The sequence below is a fragment of the Gopherus evgoodei genome, chromosome 11 (assembly GCF_007399415.2).
Source record: "Gopherus evgoodei ecotype Sinaloan lineage chromosome 11, rGopEvg1_v1.p, whole genome shotgun sequence".
In the NCBI taxonomy this organism is placed as follows: Eukaryota; Metazoa; Chordata; order Testudines; family Testudinidae; genus Gopherus; species Gopherus evgoodei.
Genome location: NC_044332.1, coordinates 21,872,158 through 21,891,887, shown reverse-complemented (window position 1 = coordinate 21,891,887; position 19,730 = coordinate 21,872,158). Strand labels below are relative to the sequence as shown.

Below are 19,730 nucleotides of genomic sequence, written 5' to 3'. Positions count from 1 at the left end.
TCTGAGTTGCGCTGTTCTGATGCAGTACAACAAGTGTTGTTGGGCAGCAGGAAGCCTTCCACGCGGTCAACCTACCTAGCGAAATTGAAACGCTTCTGCTCCTGGTGCAACCAGCATGGCCACGACCCACTCTCCGTGCTAGTCCCCACCATTTTGGACTACGTGTGGTCTCTCAAGCAGCAGGGCTTGGCGATCTCCTCTCTGCGCGTCCATCTCGCGGCTATATCCACCTTCCATCCAGGCGAGGCTGGCAAGTCCGTGTTTTCCCACCCTATGGTGTCAAGATTCATCAAGGGCCTGGAGCGGCTATACCCTCAGGTCAAACGGCCTACACCTACTTGGGACCTGAACCTTGTCTTGACTAGGCTCATGGCGCCCCCCCTTTGAACCCTTAGCCACATGCTCTGCTGTACCTGTCCTGGAAAGTGGCCTTCCTAGTCGCTATCACGTCGGCTTGGCGAGTCTCGGAGCTTCGGGCTCTAACTGTGGACCCTCCGTATACGGTGTTCCATAAGGACAAGGTACAGCTGCGACCGCACCCGGCGTTCCTCCCTAAGGTCATCTCCGCCTTCCATATTAACTAAGACGTCTTCCTGCCAGTCTTTTACCCAAAGCCGCATTCATCCCGAAGAGAGCAACAGCTCCATTCCTTGGATGTCCGAAGGGCTCTCGCGTTCTATATTGAGAGAACTAAACCCTTCCGACGCTCACCACAATTGTTTGTGGCAGTAGCGGAACGCATGAGAGGCATGGCAATCTCCTCCCAGCTTATCGCATCCTGGGTCACGTCCTGCATCAGGACATGTTACGACTTGGCCCGCGTGCCAACCGGGGCCCTTACCGCCCATTCTACCAGGGCTCAGGCTTTGTCAGCTGCGTTTTTGGCTCATGTCCCCATACAGGAAATCTGCCGTGTGGCCACCTGGTATTCTGTGCACACCTTCGCATCACACTATGCACTGGTCCAGCAAGCTAGAGACGATGCCGCTTTCGGCACAGCAGTTTTACAGTCTGCAACGTCTCGCTCCGACCTCACCGCCTAGGTATGGCTTGGGAATCACCTAATTGGAATGAATATGAGCAAGCACTCGAAGAAGAAAAGACGGTTACTCACCTTTGTAACTGTTGTTCTTCGAGATGTGTTGCTCATATCCATTCCACACCCGCCCTCCTTCCCCTCTGTCGGAATAGCCAGCAAGAAGGAACTGAGGAGCGGGCGGGCCAGCAGGAGTATATATCAGGTGCCATACTGGCGCCACTCCAGGGGGCGACCTGCTGGCCCACCGAATGTTGCTAGGGTAAAAAGTCTCCGACGAACGTGCACGCGGCGCCCCCACCTAATTGGAATGGATATGAGCAACACATCTCGAAGAACAACAGTTATAAAGGTGAGTATCCGTCTTTTTCAGGATGTGGTCCCCATTGAGTATGGATTGTAATTGTTTAATGATACCCCATATAGGTTCCAGTGTGGGGTGGTAAGTGACAACTAGGGTGGGTGAGGTTTTTTTTTTCTGTATTGAAGCACATTCTCTCTGGGTATTTGGGTGGCTTGTTCCATGATGCGATCTACTTCTATGGTGGAGTGTCCTTGTTTTGTGAAGGTAGTTTTAAGTGTGTTAAGATGTGTATTCCAGACTTTCTCCTGAGAGCACATGCTGTGGCATCTGAGGGTCTAAACTATGCTAACCTGAACTAAAAGTTTCATTTAGCCAAAGTTATAATATGTAGGGTAGAGTTGGAAAATACTTTGTTTTTGTTTTTCCAGCAGAAAATTTCCACAGAAACTAATTTTTTTCATTGACATTGAGATTTTCAACAGAAAATGTCATGTTTTTGTCGGAAAACCGAAAGTACTGAAAACAAATCCTTTTTTCTCTTTTCAGCAGTTTTCAGCCAAAAAATATCAGCAGTTTTGAGCACTCTTTTTCAGCTGAAAATGTTTGCTTCCAGTTTTCTCATGTAAAATTGAAATTTTTTTTAGAAAAGCTGATAATTTTTGTGGAAGTTTCATTTAGTCAAAAATACAACGTTCCAGAGAAAATAAGTTCTGACAGTAAATTTTTGACCATCCCTCATAGCTGGGTTGTCTCAGGCTAAGTCAAGTGTATCACTGTATGCAATATTGTTGTAGCTGTGTTGGTCTCAGCTTAGTAGAGAGACAATGTGGAAGAGGTAATATATTTTATTGAACCAAATTCTGAGAGAGACAAGCTTTTGAGGTTACACAGAGAACTGAAGAAGAGCTTGTCTCAAAAACTTGTCTCTCCCTCTCTCTCCAGAAGTTAGTTCAGTGCTCTCAATTCAGGACTCTCTCTGAAGTGGCAGAAGGGAAGGTTGACTGGAATTTAATTAGTAGAAACCTGAATGAGACCAGTTTTGTTAGGCTAATCCAGGGGTAGGCAACCTATGGCACGCGTGCCAAAGGCGGCACGTGAGCTGATTTTCAGTGGCACTCACACTGCCCAGTCCTGCTCACCAATCTGGAGGGTTCTGCATTTTAATTTAATTTTAAATTAAACGTCTTAAACATTTTGAAACCTTATTTATTTTATATACAACAATAGTTTAGTTATATATTATAGACTTACAGAAAGTGACCTTCTAAAAAGGTTAAAATGTATTACCGGCATGTGACATCTTAAATTAAAGTGAATAAATGAAGATTCGGCACACCACTTCTGAAAGGTTGCTGACCCCTGGGCTAATCTATACAAGAACATAACATAAGAACGGCCATGAGCTCTGCCACTGAGCTGCTGTGTGAACTTGAACAAATCACTTTGCCTCTCTGTTCTGTCCCACTCTTTGTCTTGTCTGTTTAAATTGTAAGCTCTACAGGGCAGGGACCTCTCTCTACTCTGTGTGTGTGCAGCATTTAGAACAATGGGGCCCTGATCTCAGCTGGGGCCACCAGGTGCCAAGGTAATATAAATAATAACAATGGAATGACTACATAGAACTTTGGGTTTAGATTGTTGTGCATTAATGCCCTAGCCACAATATCCGAGAAATTTCAATGCGTGTTTAATGACACACGCTTATAATGGGAAAACTATTTCAGAAGGCATTCGTAAATAAGGCATTCTGTAGTTAGTGTTTTGTCTCTAGGATACCACATTCTTATTAAACAGGATGTAGATCCAGTGCAGCCTCCCCAAGATCCAGTAGGACGTCCCATCATGCACCAATCCGGGGTTAAGCACGCCACTGGTGAAGCTGTTTATTGCAATGACATTCGTGCTGTGGATGAAGAGCTTTTCCTGGCTGTGGTAACCAGTTCCAGAGCCCACGCAAAGATTGTGTAAGTAAATAAAAGAGATGTAAGAAAAATGTTACAGTGTGAGGTCACTTAGATGTTTCCCCGATTTTCTAACAGACTTGGGTCCTACTAATGAAGCATGTTCATTTTATTGGATATGGGCTGGAACAGAGCATGGTGGAAAAGGAAATCAGGAAACAAGGGGTGGATGAAAGTGTAATTCATGTGCAAAGATGGAGTCTGAGCAGCTAATACTTTTAAACATGGGGTCTTATTGTCTGGAGAAGAAAAATGTACAGCTGGGGACAGGTTCCTTGTAGCTGCCTCAATCTAAAGATTCCTCAATTAGTGTTACTCACTTATTGGTTTTCCAGAGTGTTCCTCTGCAGGTCTGGTCTTACCAGGTTTTGTGCCATGTCCTCTTCATGGTAGCACTTCATTAAAGCATGCTGGTACTGCAATGCCAGTCGGTTATTCATTCCTACACTCATTGTTATTAATGGTATTTATGTTGCAGGATCAGGGCCCATTTGTGTTGGGCACTGTACAAACAGAAAAAATGTATTTTGACCTCTGAATGTGTATAGCTTACAACAGAAACAAACAGATTCAGAAGGAGTGTCCTACCATCATCCCAAGGGCTGACGTACATTATGAAGCAAGGATCTCTTTTTTATGCTTTGTTGGTATCAGATAAGGAAGAGTTCACATTCTAATGCATGGAGCTTGTGATGGAGTCATCTCACCACATGACACCTCCTGCTGGCCATCCTGGGAATTATCTCGGAGTTGCCAGTGCGCCCTCCTCAGGTGGTGTCTCACTGTTGTAACTCCTGTCCCCAAGTCCAGGATCTGTGTTGCTCCCCAGACCGGGTCATCCTCTTCTGGACACAGCCCTCCGGCTGTGCCGTACTTGGTTTTTTCCCCCACTTCTAGGAGACCGACTGTCCTCAGTCCAACCACTTGCCTCAGTGGCAATCTGCAGTCCAGGTTCTAGCCACTCGTATCAGTGGCAGACTGCAGTCCATGCACTGACCACTTCCCTTAGTGGCCAGTGAGGGCAAGGGAAGCGGGAGTGAGCCCGGGCCTGCCCGCTACTCCAGGCCCTGACCCAGGGATAGACGGCAGCCACGTACTGCCTCTCCTCCAACTCCGCCACCTCCTTCCCTGGGCCACTTTCCCCACTGCCCCAGCACCTCCTCTGCCCTTGTATCAGGGCCTCTGTTAGGCAACCATCAGCCCGGAACTTTCTCATGCTCTACTGACCTTGCCCATCACTGCTCTGTCCATGGTGCTCCAGCCCTCTAAGCAGCCAGTCCTCCTCCCTCAACCTCCAGGGAGTGACTGCCTCTGCTCCGCTCTGTTCAGCAGCCCCTTCTTATGTGGGTCATCCTGGCCTGAGTGGCTCCTCCAATAAACCTCCCCGTAATTGGCTGGCACTACAAGCCTTTCCTTGTTGGCTGCCTCCAATGCAGCCTCCCTACGGTGGCTTTAACCCCTTACATACCAGTGAGGGGCAGCCACCCCATCACAGAGCCCTTAACACAAAAGGGAAAATATATATTGGGGTTTCTTGAACTTTCCAAGTACTAGGACTACAATTTAAATAACTATTTTATGCCAGTCCCTGTCTCTTGTTCCCTCTCCCCACTTGTCCCCACTTTCCTCTTCAAATATACCACTACAGCAGTTGAGTATTTTTTTACAATGCACTATTCAACACATTTCAAAGTGTTTCCCAAGATTATGATGTCTGAAGAGGATACAAGAGGGATTATGTTTCTTTGTCCTGAAGCTTGCAGATGCGTTTGTATTTGATATATTTGTCCCATATATGCCAACTGTGGCACTGCCATTTATATTCTTCTTCCCAGAACAATTGATGTATCAGAAGCCCTCAAAGTGCCAGGGGTGGTTGATGTGGTAACAGCTGAAGATGTTCCAGGGAAAAATGGCACTGATGATGAGCAAGCATATGCAAAAGATGAGGTACTTCTTGCTTTATTATGAAGAGGAAAACTTACAACTTTTGAAAATATTTTGCTTATTGAAAAACTTCTCTGAAAATGACTCCAATGTACAGTACCAGTCTGACAGTCTAGTTGCAGCACAGTGCATTGCCAGTAGATGTTCAGAGCAGGAGCAGTACAGGACTCTTGGTTCTTGGGACAAAGGAATAGGGAAGGATCCCTTAAATCATTTTCCAGTGACTTTTGTGGCTGACTGAATGAATAGTGATCCTGGCTCTGGAGGGCTCTACACCCTGCCCTCCAGGTAGGAGAGAATGGCTATGCCTGGGTGGTTTGCCCTTTGGCGGGAGAGCCTGGGGCCAAGCCGGCCATGATTACAGAATGAGCCTCACCTGAGGGGTATCTGGCAATTTCCTATAAAGAGCAGAAGGTGGACGCAGCAAGGGTGAAGTTTGGGAGGTTGTAATCAAACTGCTGAGGGTGAGAGAGACGCACTCCTGTAGTGAAAACATAGAGACCAGAGGAATTGCTCCAGCTAGGAAGGTCTCTGACCAGACCTGGGGATTTTGGGCTGTACCTGGCTGAAGCTGGAGGGAAGACTTTTGTGTTTAGTTTTGAACTTTAAGTTAATACATCAGATCCCAAGGAGAGCTGTTGTGAATGGACTGGAAGAACCCTGTGTGGAGTTTATTTGAGGATCCAAGCAGGGAAACTGAGGTGATGGGCTGCATGCAGGGCTGCTCTGGAGCCCCCAGGGGGCACTGTGAGGTAGTCATTTGTCTATACTATGACAGGAGACCTTTGAGGATCAGAGATAAATAGAATGAGGAAGATCCTCCAAGAGGACCTTACTCCTTCTGAAAATAAAACAAATCTTAGCATGCTGACCAGTCAGCAGTTGCCTAATCCAGGGCAGAACATGAACAGACCCTGTGTGGCAACACTGCAACTGCAAGCTCTGTTCTTCCATTTGACAGCTAGGAGCCAGACAATTACAGGGTTTGTGTGTGGCCAAAATGCCCCTTGCCTGGGTCTCTCTCCATCATTAGCAACACACAGCCCAACATTTTGAATATGGTCAGACATTCTGAATATGGTTCCTTTCTGTTCAGGCCTCTTGTGTTTCTACATCTCACGTTTTCTGTCTCTTCTAGTCAGTGTTTCTCTTCCTTCCCAGATGACTTTGAACTCCTTCCCTTTCCTTCTCTTCCTCACTCTTCCTCTTGCTATGGACTTCTAACCTCTTTTCCATTCTTGCTGTCTTTGGTTATTCTCCTCTTCACCTACACCGCCTTCCTGTCAGCCTTTCTCTTTCCCTCATGACTGTGCACTGACATCTTGCACCCTGATTCTCCTTCACTGCCAAATATTGGGTTATGGCTGCACTGGGAATATGTCATAATTCCATGCATCAGTGGCCAGTCCCTGACATAGATGCATGAGTGTAACTCCGGGGCTGGAGCACCCATAGGGAAAAATTAGCAGGTGCTCCGCACCCACTGGCAGCCAAGCTCCTTCCTCCTGGCTTCCTCCTCCCCTGCCCCCAGCGCGCCATCTCTTCGCTCCTCCCCCGCCCTCCCAGCGCTTCCCCCACACCTCCGCCACCTAACGGCTGTTTGGCAACATTTAGGACTTTCCGAGAGGGAAGGGGAGAAGCAGCACGCTCAGGGAAGGAGGCAGAGAAGAGGTGGGGCAGGCGTGGGGACTTGGGGGAAGGGGGTGAAATTTGGGCGGGGACTTTGGGGAAGGGGTAAAATGGGAGTGGGGCAAGGGTGGTGCAGGGGAAGGAAGAGGTGGGGCTTGGGCGGGGCCAGGAGGAGTCGAGCACCCACCAGGCAGAGTGGAAGTCGGCGCCTATGCTGGTGTAGACAAGGAAAGGTTTGATTTGTGCTGATGTAGCTTTTACTCCTACTTAATTTAGGGTAATCTGTCTGGGATCAGAGCAAATTCCTACTGTAGTCAAGATCATAAATGTCAGTGGCATTTCTAATGCTAGAAATGCTATCAGCAATAGATGCTTGTTGCCAATAGCACTTCTCATATCTAAAGAAATATGGTCTGCTCTCAGACAAATTCTCACAGAGTATATGAAAGCACTTATTATCTGAACATAACGCCTCTCCCATACACAGTCACTGTTCAGTAATGGAATCAACCCAGGGTTTTCACCAGCTTATATGTGTTGGGTGTGTTGCAGGTGATCTGCGTGGGTCAGATTGTCTGTGCTGTGGTTGCAGAGTCAGCTGTTCAGGCAAAGCAAGGGGTTGAAAAAGTGAAGATAGAGTATGAAGATCTGGAGCCAATACTGACCATTGAGGTAATAAGCCAACTCTCTTTTTTTTGTCTTGCTAAGTTGTTACATCATTTCACTCACTGTTTATCTACTAGTGCAGGACTCTGTCGGGCTTCGGGTTCTAATTTGGTATCAAATGTAGGTTTGTTTAGTGGGGGTGGGTTTAGGTTGTGATTTCATAGTGTAAAAATCCCTTGCACATTTTTATTTTTTGGAAGCATAGAAGTCTTTGCATTTTGCTTAGCGGTTGCCTGCTCATCTAATGTATCAGAGGCTAATCTGCACAACAGGGATGAGATGCACAGCAAGGCGGTATAACAGAAAAATGTGCACTGGCTATGTCCATCTCCTCATGAGCTAGATTCTTAGCTGGAGTAAATCAGTATAAATCAGTTGAAATCAAGTGTGACACCAGCTAGCTCTAGATGGGAGATTTGGCACTATCCTGCATCAGTGTTCGATTTGGGAAGGTTCTCAGAATCAGGCCATATCTCTCTCTTTCTCTTTCTCGCACAGACACACCTACCTATCTTTAGTACTCTCGCTGTCACACACACACACACACACACACACACACACACACACACACACACACACACACACACACTACCTTTAGTATTTCTAGGCTGTGGGAAGGCAGAGAGCAATGAGACCTGCAGAAAAAAACAACAGAAAGCTGTTGCTAGAAAGTAGATATTGTCACTCTGAGTCTAGTACCCACATTTGTCTATGCAAGGTGGCAGTTGAATAGATAACAGATGACTATTCAAAACAAAAAAAAGGTATTGCTGTTGACAATATTGCAGTTGAGTTGTGTGGGTTCTTTCCTTGCTGCAGGATGCAATAAAGCACAATTCATACTTTGGAAAAGAGAAGAAAATAGAACAAGGAAATATTGAAGAAGGATTTAAGTCTGCCGATGAAATCATTGAAGGTAAATTGCTGCATGCAGTGGGTGGGAAGTCCCGATGATTGAGTCTGATTTCCAACAGGTGTTTCAAGCCATATTAGAACTTCTATGGCATTCCCGCGGGAACTTACCTTGGGCTTGTCTTGACTACGAAAAGAGCCGAAGTTTAGACTCAGTTTAACTAACGTGCAATTTCAGATTGACCTAAACACAGCCATTTTCATAGCTAAAATGGAGCTAAAGGTGCATGTTATCCTCTAGGGAAAAGGTCAGTGTTAGATCAGGTTTAGGTAGTACATGTTAGCTAAGCCTACCCATAGTTCAAACTCATTTTGACGCAAGATAAAGCCTAGGGATGATAAGAGATTAGACAGCAACTGCTTCAATGTGACTCAGATGGCAGATCAATCAATGTTTCACTTTTATTAAAACAGAGGGAGAGCCTTTGGCCTCGTTTAAAACAAAAAAAATCTCTTCCCAAAGATTATACTGATAAGAGAGAGGACTTATATTCATCCTTTAAATAATATAACCTAAAATAGAACCATGAATTAAATGACTTATGATAGATGACTCCATCTATTTAAAGGGTGTGGGACCTCACAAAATAAGATTTAATAAAGAAAACGAGAGCTACCTTTTTAGCATATGAAGCAATTGGCCACTTTTAAAACAAGACTTGGTAAGAGATCAATGACTTGGCACTGTTTTTGTTTGTTTTACTGTACTTTGAATAAAAAGTTTTGAGTATGTTTTAATCACCTAATTTGCATATAATTATTTTTCTGTTATCTTAAACCAGAGACTACAAACACTCATAAAACTGAGTGAAAGATTTTAACACTACTGGTGTCTTCTCTACCTCTCAGTAACACTACTTGAAATGTTATTTTGTAAATTCTTGCCGCAGTACTCAGAGAATCACCAAAGATATTCCTGTTTCCATACTTACGGCACCTTTGGTGGGATTCTTTTTCTCTTTATTCAGCCGGGGACCAATGCCTTTTGACAAATATGTGCTAAATCATGGGCCTAGGCCTTTAATTGCAGGGTTTCTTGCAGGCATAAGCCCTTCAAATCCAGTGCTTATTCCTCTGGAAGGAATGATCAGTGCGTCCTTTTAGTCACAGTTTTTGACTGCATTCTTCCACTAACGGCGAAAAAATAGTTCCTGTGGGGTACTTCGTTGCGAGAGGGATAGAGAAATCTGTGATTTGCAAAGGAGTGTTATGAGCTGAAATAGCTAGTCATACACATATGCTAGTCATTACATCACATTTAGAGATGTCTTACTAAAATCTGTGTTTCAACTACCAAGACATGCAGACTAAAGAATGCAGCTCTGTAATGAGCCAAAGAGCCCAATATAAATGCCCAGACAGTTAATACATGTTTGTGTGTCTTGCTGTTTGTCCTCCCACAGTGTATATTACTCCCACCGCCCTCTACTGTCATCTCTGTTCCAGTGTGTGTGATAGTCACCCTCTTGTCACTGAACATTACGCAACATATATATTGATGTGCTTGATCATGTCGCCCTCTTATGGCTGCAGCTGTGAACCCTAATACTACTACATGCCTCATGGATAATAGCTCGTGCATCAACCCAGGCTGACTACAAAGGAGAAGAAACATAGAGTATCAACAGAAAGAGCTTTTGTAATGTGCTGATGGATTTCCATTCATGTAAGGAAAAGGACATAATAGGAAAGTGACTAGACTAGGCAGAACAAAGGGCAATCACAACAGGTGAGTGGCATACAAATACGAAGAGGATAAGTAAGAAAGGAAGGGGAAAGAAACAAGATGAGACATTTTCCTCATCTTACAGAGATATTGAAAAGGAGAAAGGGTTACAATAGATTATAGTAGCTAGAGATGGAACAAACCTACAGTATAAATCCCTTGATGGGGGAATGTATCAGATATTAAACTGACACCACTTTTACTCAGGAGAAGAAAACTATGCAAGGATTAGATAGTTGAAGAAAGAGATGTCCTTCAAATAAACACACCAGGCTCCCACAGAGGCAAGTTAGAAAAATGAGATATAGCAATATCATAAAATAAATATTTCCATTCTTTTTTGTTCTGTGCAAAACTTTCTCGCACAAATCTCCTGATCTCATTTGGCTGCAAATACCCACTGATGCTTTTCCTGTGATTCTGATTATAACAGGTGAAATCCACATTGGAGGACAAGAACACTTTTACCTGGAAACTAACAGTGTACTTGTTGTTCCAAGAGGAGAGGATAATGAAATGGATGTGCATGTGTCCACTCAGGATGCAGCGCGTGTACAGGTAATACAAAGCAGTTTGGGATAGCAATTTATTCTCCATCCAAATAACTTTAAGGGTGGACTGCAAAGCCTTGCCAAGACCTGAGTTCAGGCTTTCTGTATTTGTCCTACATCAGTCTGATGAAATTCCTAATGCAAATTAATTGACTTGGGCCTTGTTGGGTAATAAAGCACTGTCTGCACTAGTGCTGTAATAATGGTTCTTGCAAGCAATATGCTCCCTTGAGCACCCAGTCCAGTGTAGACATGAATGAAGTATGTTGCCAGTTGGTGTACAGAATGGTACTACTGATCTGTTTCCCCCTGCACACCCCCACAATCCTATCATGCAGTTTTGTAAGTTGGTTCATAACATTGTTCCTTGCTGTCAACTCTGCATAAGGAAATACTATTAGGAGAGATCTGGAATAGCAAGGATGATGTTTAAATACAGCTCTGGATAACACATTTTTAGAATAGTGTTGATGGGGCCAAATTCTGTCCCAATTACGCTAGTCAAACCCCAGTGAAGTCAGTGAGGTAGTAGTGGTGTTGGGATCTGATGCTCCAAACACTTATTCAAGCAAGCTGACTTACTCATGTGAGTAGTCCCATTGAAGTCAATGAAACTATGTGCATGAACGAAGAGTACTCATGTGTAAAGTGTTTGCAGAATTAGGATGTAACTGAGCAGAATTTGAGCCAGGACCTGGAGGAAGGAACAATTTTCAGTTCTCCAAATAGACGCAGCCATGTGTGTGTGCCCAGCTTATCGGAACTGGAGAAATTTGCCTAGCAGTAGCCATAGAGGAGTGGCACTCACACCTTGTGACCATAGCCCCTCCCCTGGCTACATAAGGCAGTGCTGCCCCAACCTTCCCTCAGTTCCTTCATACTACCTGTGGCTGGAGATGGAGCTCTGTGTGTGGTCTTAATCTCACAACCCCTCAGCTAATTTAGGTTTTCTCTTGTTGTACATAGTTAGTAGTACCCTTAGTGTTACGTAGTAGTGTGGATTGTATTAATTTAGTTTTCCTCAGTGATGCTCTCACCAGGGTTTAAATATTGGCCTTCAAGAGGAGGAGTAATCCCCAACAGCGATCCCCACATGCGGTGCTTGCTGTGTCTCAGTGGGGCCCACATTAAAGAGCATTGTGAGATCTGCCGATCAGACTCAAGTGACTCAGGACCTTTTCCTGAAGCAGCCTGCTTCAGCACCGAGGCCTTTGTCAGGTCGGAGATTGCCCTTGGGTTCTGAGTGTGCTGCCGCTTCACATTCCAGAGAAGGCGCCTCTCCGGAGAAACTGAGGAACCGGTCCCTGTTGACTGCACGGAGGAAAAGGTCACATAGGACTGATCAAGATTGCTCTAGGTCTAAGGGGAACACTTCCACTTCCCCTAGGAAGCATGGAGTGGCATGGAGTTTATGCGGGCACACAGGGTGGCACGGTTACCTCTAACCCATCCCCGGTACCAAGTAGGGAGGTTAGAAACCCTGTACTGTTGATTCTGGTTCCCGCACCCAGGCATCCAATGACTCCAATACCCACAATAGGAATGCCAGTATTGACTGTCTATGTCAGTGGTATACCAGGCTGCTACAGACCTTCTCTGCCTTTTGATCTCAACCTCTTTGTTCCAGGACTGCCAGGTTTGCGTCATCTATAGCCTTGTCAACTGAATGAGCTGCTGAACTCTCAGGTCTTTAGATGCCGGACCCCATTGTTCCCCTTCCACAGATTGTGGAAGCAGGGCCAGTACTGGGATTGGAACAAGGGATCTTGGTACTGGGACTCAACTTGGCACCACTGCAGTCAGCACTACAAACGTTACTTTGGTGGCTTTCATCACCCTTGATGTCAGCACCTGCACACACTAGGGATTGACACCCCTTCTGGCACCAGTATGCTTGGTTCTATTGGGAGCACCGCTTCCTGCCTCGTTCTGGGCAACAGCTGGTTACTCGCTGCCACTGGTCTTGCTCCACTCTTATCCCACAGATCCCGAGGCTCCTCGGTGTCTGAGTTTGGGTCATCATCCTCCCACGCTCCATCTCCTGCCAGCATTGGAGGCCATCAAAGGACTGGTAAGGGTATAGGGATTGGCGCCCGTCTCATGGTTGAGACAGAGGCCCCGGCCCAGGACCTACTGGCCACCAATGCCTTATCCTGCCAGTGGCCTCCATGGAATTCATAGGATGCTCCTCGTTCACGGAGGTCCTGCTCTTTGTCTCACTCAAGGGCAAGATTGCCAACCATGTCTGTGGTGGTGACCATCAGCCCAGGCACCAGCAGTCCTTCTCCTTGGAGAGCCTCCAGAGTCATCTCATCCAGGTCCATCAGCCCTGGAACAGCATCTGGCTTTAGCCTAGTTAGGGGCCTTGCCTTCATCTCCAGACAATTCCGTGCTGCCTGGTATATCGTGGTTTGAGCATTGGCCTGCTAAACCCAGGGTTGTGAGTTCAATCCTTGAGGGAGCCATTTAGGGAGTTGGGGATTGGTCCTGCTTTGAGCAGGGGGTTGGACTAGATGATCTCCTGAGGTCCCTTCCAACCCTGATATTCTGTGATTCTATATCACTCCCTTCAGTACCAGAGGATTTTAAGGCATACCAAGACTTATTGTGGTGTGTAGCTGCTTCTCTCAAACGGAGTTCTTGCAAGAGAACACTCACAAATTAGTGGGCATCCTTTAGCCGTCTGCCCCGAGGGAGTCACTGCCCTATCAATGATTCACTGCTTGAACCATATAAGGCCCTCTCTAGCATGCCGGCTTCAGTACCACCGGTAGCTAAGTACATGGAAAAGCACTATTTCATTCCTGTGCAGGGATTTGAGGGGTTTACTCCCATCCGGCCCCAAATGCCTTAGTTGTAACTGTGTTGAATGACAGAGCCCAGCAAAGCAGGTTTAAATCTAGCTCCCAGGAAAGGGACTTTAAACAAATAGATCTCATGGGCAGGAAGACTGGCACTTCTCTTCCTTACAGATGCAAATTGCTAACCCACAAATGTTGCTGTCTAGTATGATTTTGTTAACAGGACAGCTATGTCAAAATTTGCCAACCAGCTGCCTAAGTTCTCATGGGAGGAATTTCAGGCATTCGTCACTGAATGATGCTTGGTGGCTAAGATGTCCTTGCAGTCCATGCTAGACGTCACAGACACATCAGTCAGGGTGATGGCTCCACGGTCACCATGAGGAGGGCTTCCTGGCTGCAAAATTCAGGCATTTCCCCTGATGTCCAGGAAGCCACTGAGGATTTGCCCTTCAACAGCCAAACACCATCCTCAGACAAGCCTGACGAGATGCTGTACTCCTTTGAGAACTCCAGGGCTACCCTGCAGTCCTTGGGGACATACATGCTTGTGGCGCAGAGGTGCTAAGACAGCATTCAGCAGCAACAGCAGTACCATCCACAGTGCATGTTTGGGCAGCCTTTCCCTCCTCTAAGGCAGCAGGACTACCATAGAAAGAGGGATAGATCTCACAGGAGAAAGCAATCGGGCTCGGGGTTCAGCCAGTCCACACACCCTCCTCCAGCATCCCCCAAGTGCCCATTTTGACTCTGTGGTCCAAAACACTGTTCCAGTCGTTACTCTTGGCTCCTCATCTCCCCGCATGGGGACAAGCTGGCCTGATTTCATAATACTTGGGGCTTGATCATCACCGACAGCTGGGTCTAACATGGTCAGATTGGGTTATGCCATCTGGTTCCTCTTCACACCTCCTCCCCACCCTCCCTCCCTGTCCCTTTTCACAGACCCATCTCACGAGATACTGCTCCTTGAGCAGATGTGTTTTCTGCTGGCTTTGGATGCAGTGGAGAAGGTTCCACTGGAACATGGGGTCATGGCTTCTACTGTCAGTACTTTCTGGTACCCAAATCCAAGGGAGGGTTAAGACTCATCCTCAACCTTTACGGCCTCAACTAATATATCAGGTACATGAGGTTCTGAACAGTCTCCATCGACCATCCTCTCTGCATTGTCTCAGAACAACTGGTTTGCTTCTCTGGATCTTCAGGACGCCAACTTTCATGTGACGATTTTGCTGAGCCACAGAAAGAAAGTTCCTTTGATTTGTCATGGGAGAGCGCCACTTTCAATACACAGTGCTTCCATTCAGCCTCTCTTCTGCCATTGGTTTTTACCAAATGCATGGTCATTGTTACTGTGTATCTCAGGAAGAAGGAATTCACATATTCCCATATCTGGATGACTGGTTACGAGGGGCAGATCCAGAGTGGAAGTTCTTGTATATATCGGCACCATGCTGCGCTTGCTCAACCATGTGGGTCTCCTCCTAAACATCAGGGATTCAACCAAGGCTTCCTCTTGAAAACCAAGTTAATTGGGGCCCTGTTAGATCAAAAGCGTGTCTGCTAGCCAAATGTTGTCAGAGAATTAATTACCTTTGTCTCAGTCTCAGCCTTCCATGACAGTTCAGATGTGTCTGAGGGTTTTGTACCACATTCAGGTGGTCCAGTTTGCAAGGTTGTGTCTTAGCCCCCCTTCAGATGTGGTTCAGGACAGTTTACCACCCCTCTCTTCACCCTCTAGACCAAGGGGAGTGCAGGCCATATCTGGACCACCAGATGCTTTTGAACAGACCCTGACATCTTTTTATTTACATATTATCATTATTGTTGGGTTTTTTAATTATTATTTTCTCTGGAGTCTGGACCTTGACTATACCTTGACCAAGAAATTTGGACCTTGACAAAAAATAATTGATGACTGCTGCTCTAGACAGACTGGTTCATCTTCCTCCACTGGTCCTGTACTCCCTGTATTGGTGGATACGTTCAGAAAATGTTTGCCAAGGCATTCCCTTTATCCGGCCCTCACTTAACAAGTCGATTGTTACCAACGCCTCCCTGATGGGCTGGAGGGTGTACCTGGGATCACTGAAAGTATAGGGGCTGTGATCGGAGTAGATGGGCTCACTACATATCAACGTGCTGAAACTTTGGGCCATCTATAATGCATGTCACACTTTCTGGGACCATATCAGAGACTCAGTGTGTTCCATAACCCAACCTCCATCTGTCTGCATTAGAATCTTATTTGGGGGTGTTCTGTGCAAAAAAACTGAGGGACGATCAGGGTGGCGCTGCCTCGGGTAGCTGGGAAAGGGCTATAGCCACAAGGCATTGGTGACACCCCTCTACAGGTACTGCTAGGTAAATTTCTCCAGCTCCAGTGCACTGGGCATGCGCACACCAAGTGTAATACATATCTGCAGCACATCTCAAAGAACTCAGTTATAGTACATAACCATTTCTTATTCTATGAAGAAATGTATTTTAAAGCATTACTCAGTAGACAGCAGTAGAGTCTAGTCTCCGTGAAATCAGTGACCAAACTCCTATTGACATCAGTGAGGCTAGGATTTCCCCTTACTGATCTGAGCTGTTAAGTAGTTTTATGTTTATTTATTGATTTACTTCTGGAGCTTTGCAATTCAGCTTGAAGAGCCTGATCCTGGTTTTCTCATTTGGACAAAATGCCTTTGGTGTTCATCTGAGTAAGGATTCTCAGGATTAGGCACTGTGCCTGTATTCACACTGTAAAATAAGCGCAATATTACAGCTGCTCTCTAGTCTATAGCATAAACAGTCAATCTTTTCCATGCAGCTGGTTAGCTTGGTGGATGCTCTGTATTCAGCGGCAGATCAGTCTTGTATTTCTAGATAGAGAATATCAATGTTTGCCCTAAAATTAGCAAAGTGTATTTTCCAGAGCTATTGTTCAGCTTCTGCTCCTCTAAAAGGACCAGCTTCTGCTCTCATTTCTGTCGGTGTGAATCTGGAGTAACTCCATTATCTTATGCAGAATTATAGCAGGTTTTCACTAGTAGCATTTAGATGAGAATCTGGCCCTGTTTATTTCTTTTATGTATTGGTAGCTATGGGAGCCAAAGCATTTTTATTATGGCTTTTGGTAAATAGCCTGTATAAAATCCAAGCAATTCACTTCCATAGGAATTTGTGGCTTTGGCTTTAGATGTCCAGTCCAGTAAGATCATGTGCCACACAAAACGTGTTGGTGGAGCTTTTGGAGGGAAGATTACAAAGCCTGCAATTTTTGCTGTAGTTGCAGCAGTGGCAGCAAACAAGTAAGTGTTATGGTTTTTTTCAGTGGTTTTACTGAAACAAATTAAAATTACTAGAAAGAATTGTCTGAAAAGTCAATAGAAACCTGAATATTCTCAGTGCAGCTGGCAGTGCAATTCCCCCTGTGGCAGAAGGCCTGTACCGAGTTCTCCATTAAGTGGCTCTCATGGAGGATCGCCTTATGTGGAGTTCCCCATACAAAGCCCATTAATTCAGGTGTTGTTCAGGGAGGGTGGTGTGAATTTTACCTTAGATATTTGATGCAAGTGCTTTGTACACTGGATTCAGTTCTTATTAACCAGCTTCAGGGGTTCTGCTCCTCAAGAGTTGAAGATTAAAGAGGGATTGGACATTCCTTAGCACACTAATGTTGGGGCATAATAGGATAAGGGTCTGGTTTTTTTTTCTTGCTCATTCAAGAGTTAAGAAATTTGCTGATGTTTATGGGCTGAATCTCCCACCTATTCCCCCCAGACCAAGCCTGAGTAGCAGGGCTCAGCACAAGGGGGCTCCACAGAGAAGAAAAGGGAGGGAATCTGTCCCCACTACATCACAGAGCACGAGGGTCAGTAGCTGGCTGATTTGTACAGGGGTGGATCCCATAGCCTCATGCCTTGGCCTGCCACTGCTCCTCCTCCCAAACCTTACTCTGTAGGGATGGAGAGTGCCTCGAAGGAATTGGACTCTACTGCTCACAGGGCGTAAAAGGGTGAAGTCAGGAGGTTAAACAGAAGCAGGTGACAGGTCACACTGGGAAGAATTTGGCCCAATAACTTTATCTTCCTGGTAACTTGCACTGTGGAGCTGATAAAAGTGAGTCTTTTGTGCTGATTTAGGACTGGGCGTCCAATCGCTTTACCCTGGAGCGAGATGAGGTATGCTACTCACTGGAGGCCGACACCCTTTCTTTGGAAAATATAAAGTAAGTGGGAGGGGGAAATAGCTACTGAAATATTTAGCACAAGATACCTCAGACTGGTGTAAATTGCATAGCTTCATGAAGCTGATGGAGCTACAGCAATTGACACCAGTTGAGAACTTGGTCCTTCATTGTTTTAGATTTGGGTTTTTAATTTAATTGTTCTCTCTTAAATATATTTCTGTAAACTAACTATAAAATCGGTGGCTACAAAAATGATTCAAAGAAGAGGAATGGAATACAGAGCAAGAATAAACTGAATGGGCTGAATACTTCTCAGAGGTCTTTATGCAAAATATATGCAGTGTTTGCTTGTATTATTAATTGTAGCATTATGTTTATATTTATATTGCAGTAGTGTCCAAAGGATCCAGTCAGGATTGGGGTCCCTCTGTAGTCTGTGCTTATAAACATATAAAGAGACATGCTGTCTTTCCCCAAGAGCTTGCAATCTAAATAGAAGAGAGACAAGAGCTGGAAGAATGGATGAAGTGTATAAGCAAAATAATCAGGGTAGTGTCTGGTCAATGTCACGTTAGTTCCTCTTGGTTCTTTTTGGTTTATTTAAAAGATGCTCCTTAGCCATTTGCTTTTATCTAGACAACAGGATAATAGTATAGAGCTGAGGACCATTTCTGCAATCTTGGTGCACACTAAACCTCCTGCTGACTCCACAGGGCACTTGGGGTGCACTGGGAACTCAGAGACAAGCCCATAAAAATGAATTCACATATTAACATCTTTGTGTAAAGAAAATTGTGCAGGTAAAATCTACCTGTCTCACCTGTTCAGAGCTTTTGAATAAGAAAAAAAAAAGCTCAAGTGTTCCAATGGATTGAAGCTCTCTCCATTAAAGAGAATATGGACCCAGTCCTCCGTCCTTTATACCAGCAAAGTTTCCATTAAGTCAATGGGACCTTTGCCCCAGTAAGGACTGCAGGATCAGGGCCCATGTGGAGGATTCTAACTTGAGAGAACTACAGTTGCTTCAATCACAATTTCCTTTCATAGGTCCTCGCTGATCAGAGTAGAGAATCTAGAATAGGGGTATTCTTGCTGTCACTCCTCAAAACATACTAATATATTATGACTGAGCATGTGTTCTGCCTTCCCAGGAATGTAGTATCCATCTTGTAGGTGTATTTCATTATCAATAATAATTATTATAGCTTCCCCCTCCAAAACCTACAGTTCCCAAGAGGTTAAAACAATTTATTGAACAGGAACGTTATAAATGAGCACTGAAAGAGGCTACATCTATAATATGGGCTTGGAGTGCAATTCCCAGCTTGTGTACAAATACTCACACTAGCTTTCAAAGAGTATAAATAGTAGTGTAGCCACAGGCAGCTGCACTGGCAAGTACATACTGACAGCATTCAGGCGCTTCATACTCAGCGTGGCTAAGCTGTGCTGCCACTGCCTGTGCTACCACGGCTCACTACTATTTATACTCCCACTTGCGTCATTAAGCTAGCACAAGTGTCAGCATATGAGCTGAGAATCACGCCCCTACGCTCATAATGTAGCCATTTCCATAGGCGTCTCAGGATATCTAAATCCACCACCTACAATTTTCATCAGGCTCTCACCATGGAAAAAGGGTAGCAGACAAAGGATAAATAACTAATCAATTAAATAGCTCCTGTGCTGCAGACCTAGTGCATGAGCAAGAAAAGCAAAGATCTAGACATGTGCTGAGTAATAAAGAGCCTTGACCATATAGCCAATTCTTCCCCTTTGGCCAGCATTCTTCCTATGAGGTCACGATTGGTTTTTCAAACAGCTGGAAATCTATACTTTTATTCATTGGGCCTGAGAGAGAGGAGAGTGAGAATGACTCTATAGTCTGGTGTCAGGTCACTCACTCACCTGGGAAAGGGAACCCTCAGTTTCCAAGCCTGCTCCAGTGATTATTTCACTATTTGTACAAAGTGGAACAACTTCAGCAGGAGAGTTGAAAGCCCCACCCAAGAAT

General features: G+C 45.3%; 1 protein-coding gene across 1 annotated transcript in view; it reads left to right on the top strand.

Annotated features, from left to right (window-relative positions):
- Positions 1–19,730, top strand: part of LOC115659417 (aldehyde oxidase 1-like) — a 173,056-nt gene that overhangs the window by 152,809 nt on the left and 517 nt on the right. The window contains exons 49-55 of the mRNA XM_030579494.1: positions 3,135–3,304; positions 5,137–5,251; positions 7,430–7,549; positions 8,363–8,459; positions 10,615–10,739; positions 16,702–16,835; positions 17,670–17,755. Coding sequence (XP_030435354.1) covers positions 3,135–3,304; positions 5,137–5,251; positions 7,430–7,549; positions 8,363–8,459; positions 10,615–10,739; positions 16,702–16,835; positions 17,670–17,754 — 846 coding nt within the window. The 3' untranslated portion in view covers position 17,755. The remainder of the gene's footprint in view (positions 1–3,134; positions 3,305–5,136; positions 5,252–7,429; positions 7,550–8,362; positions 8,460–10,614; positions 10,740–16,701; positions 16,836–17,669; positions 17,756–19,730) is intronic.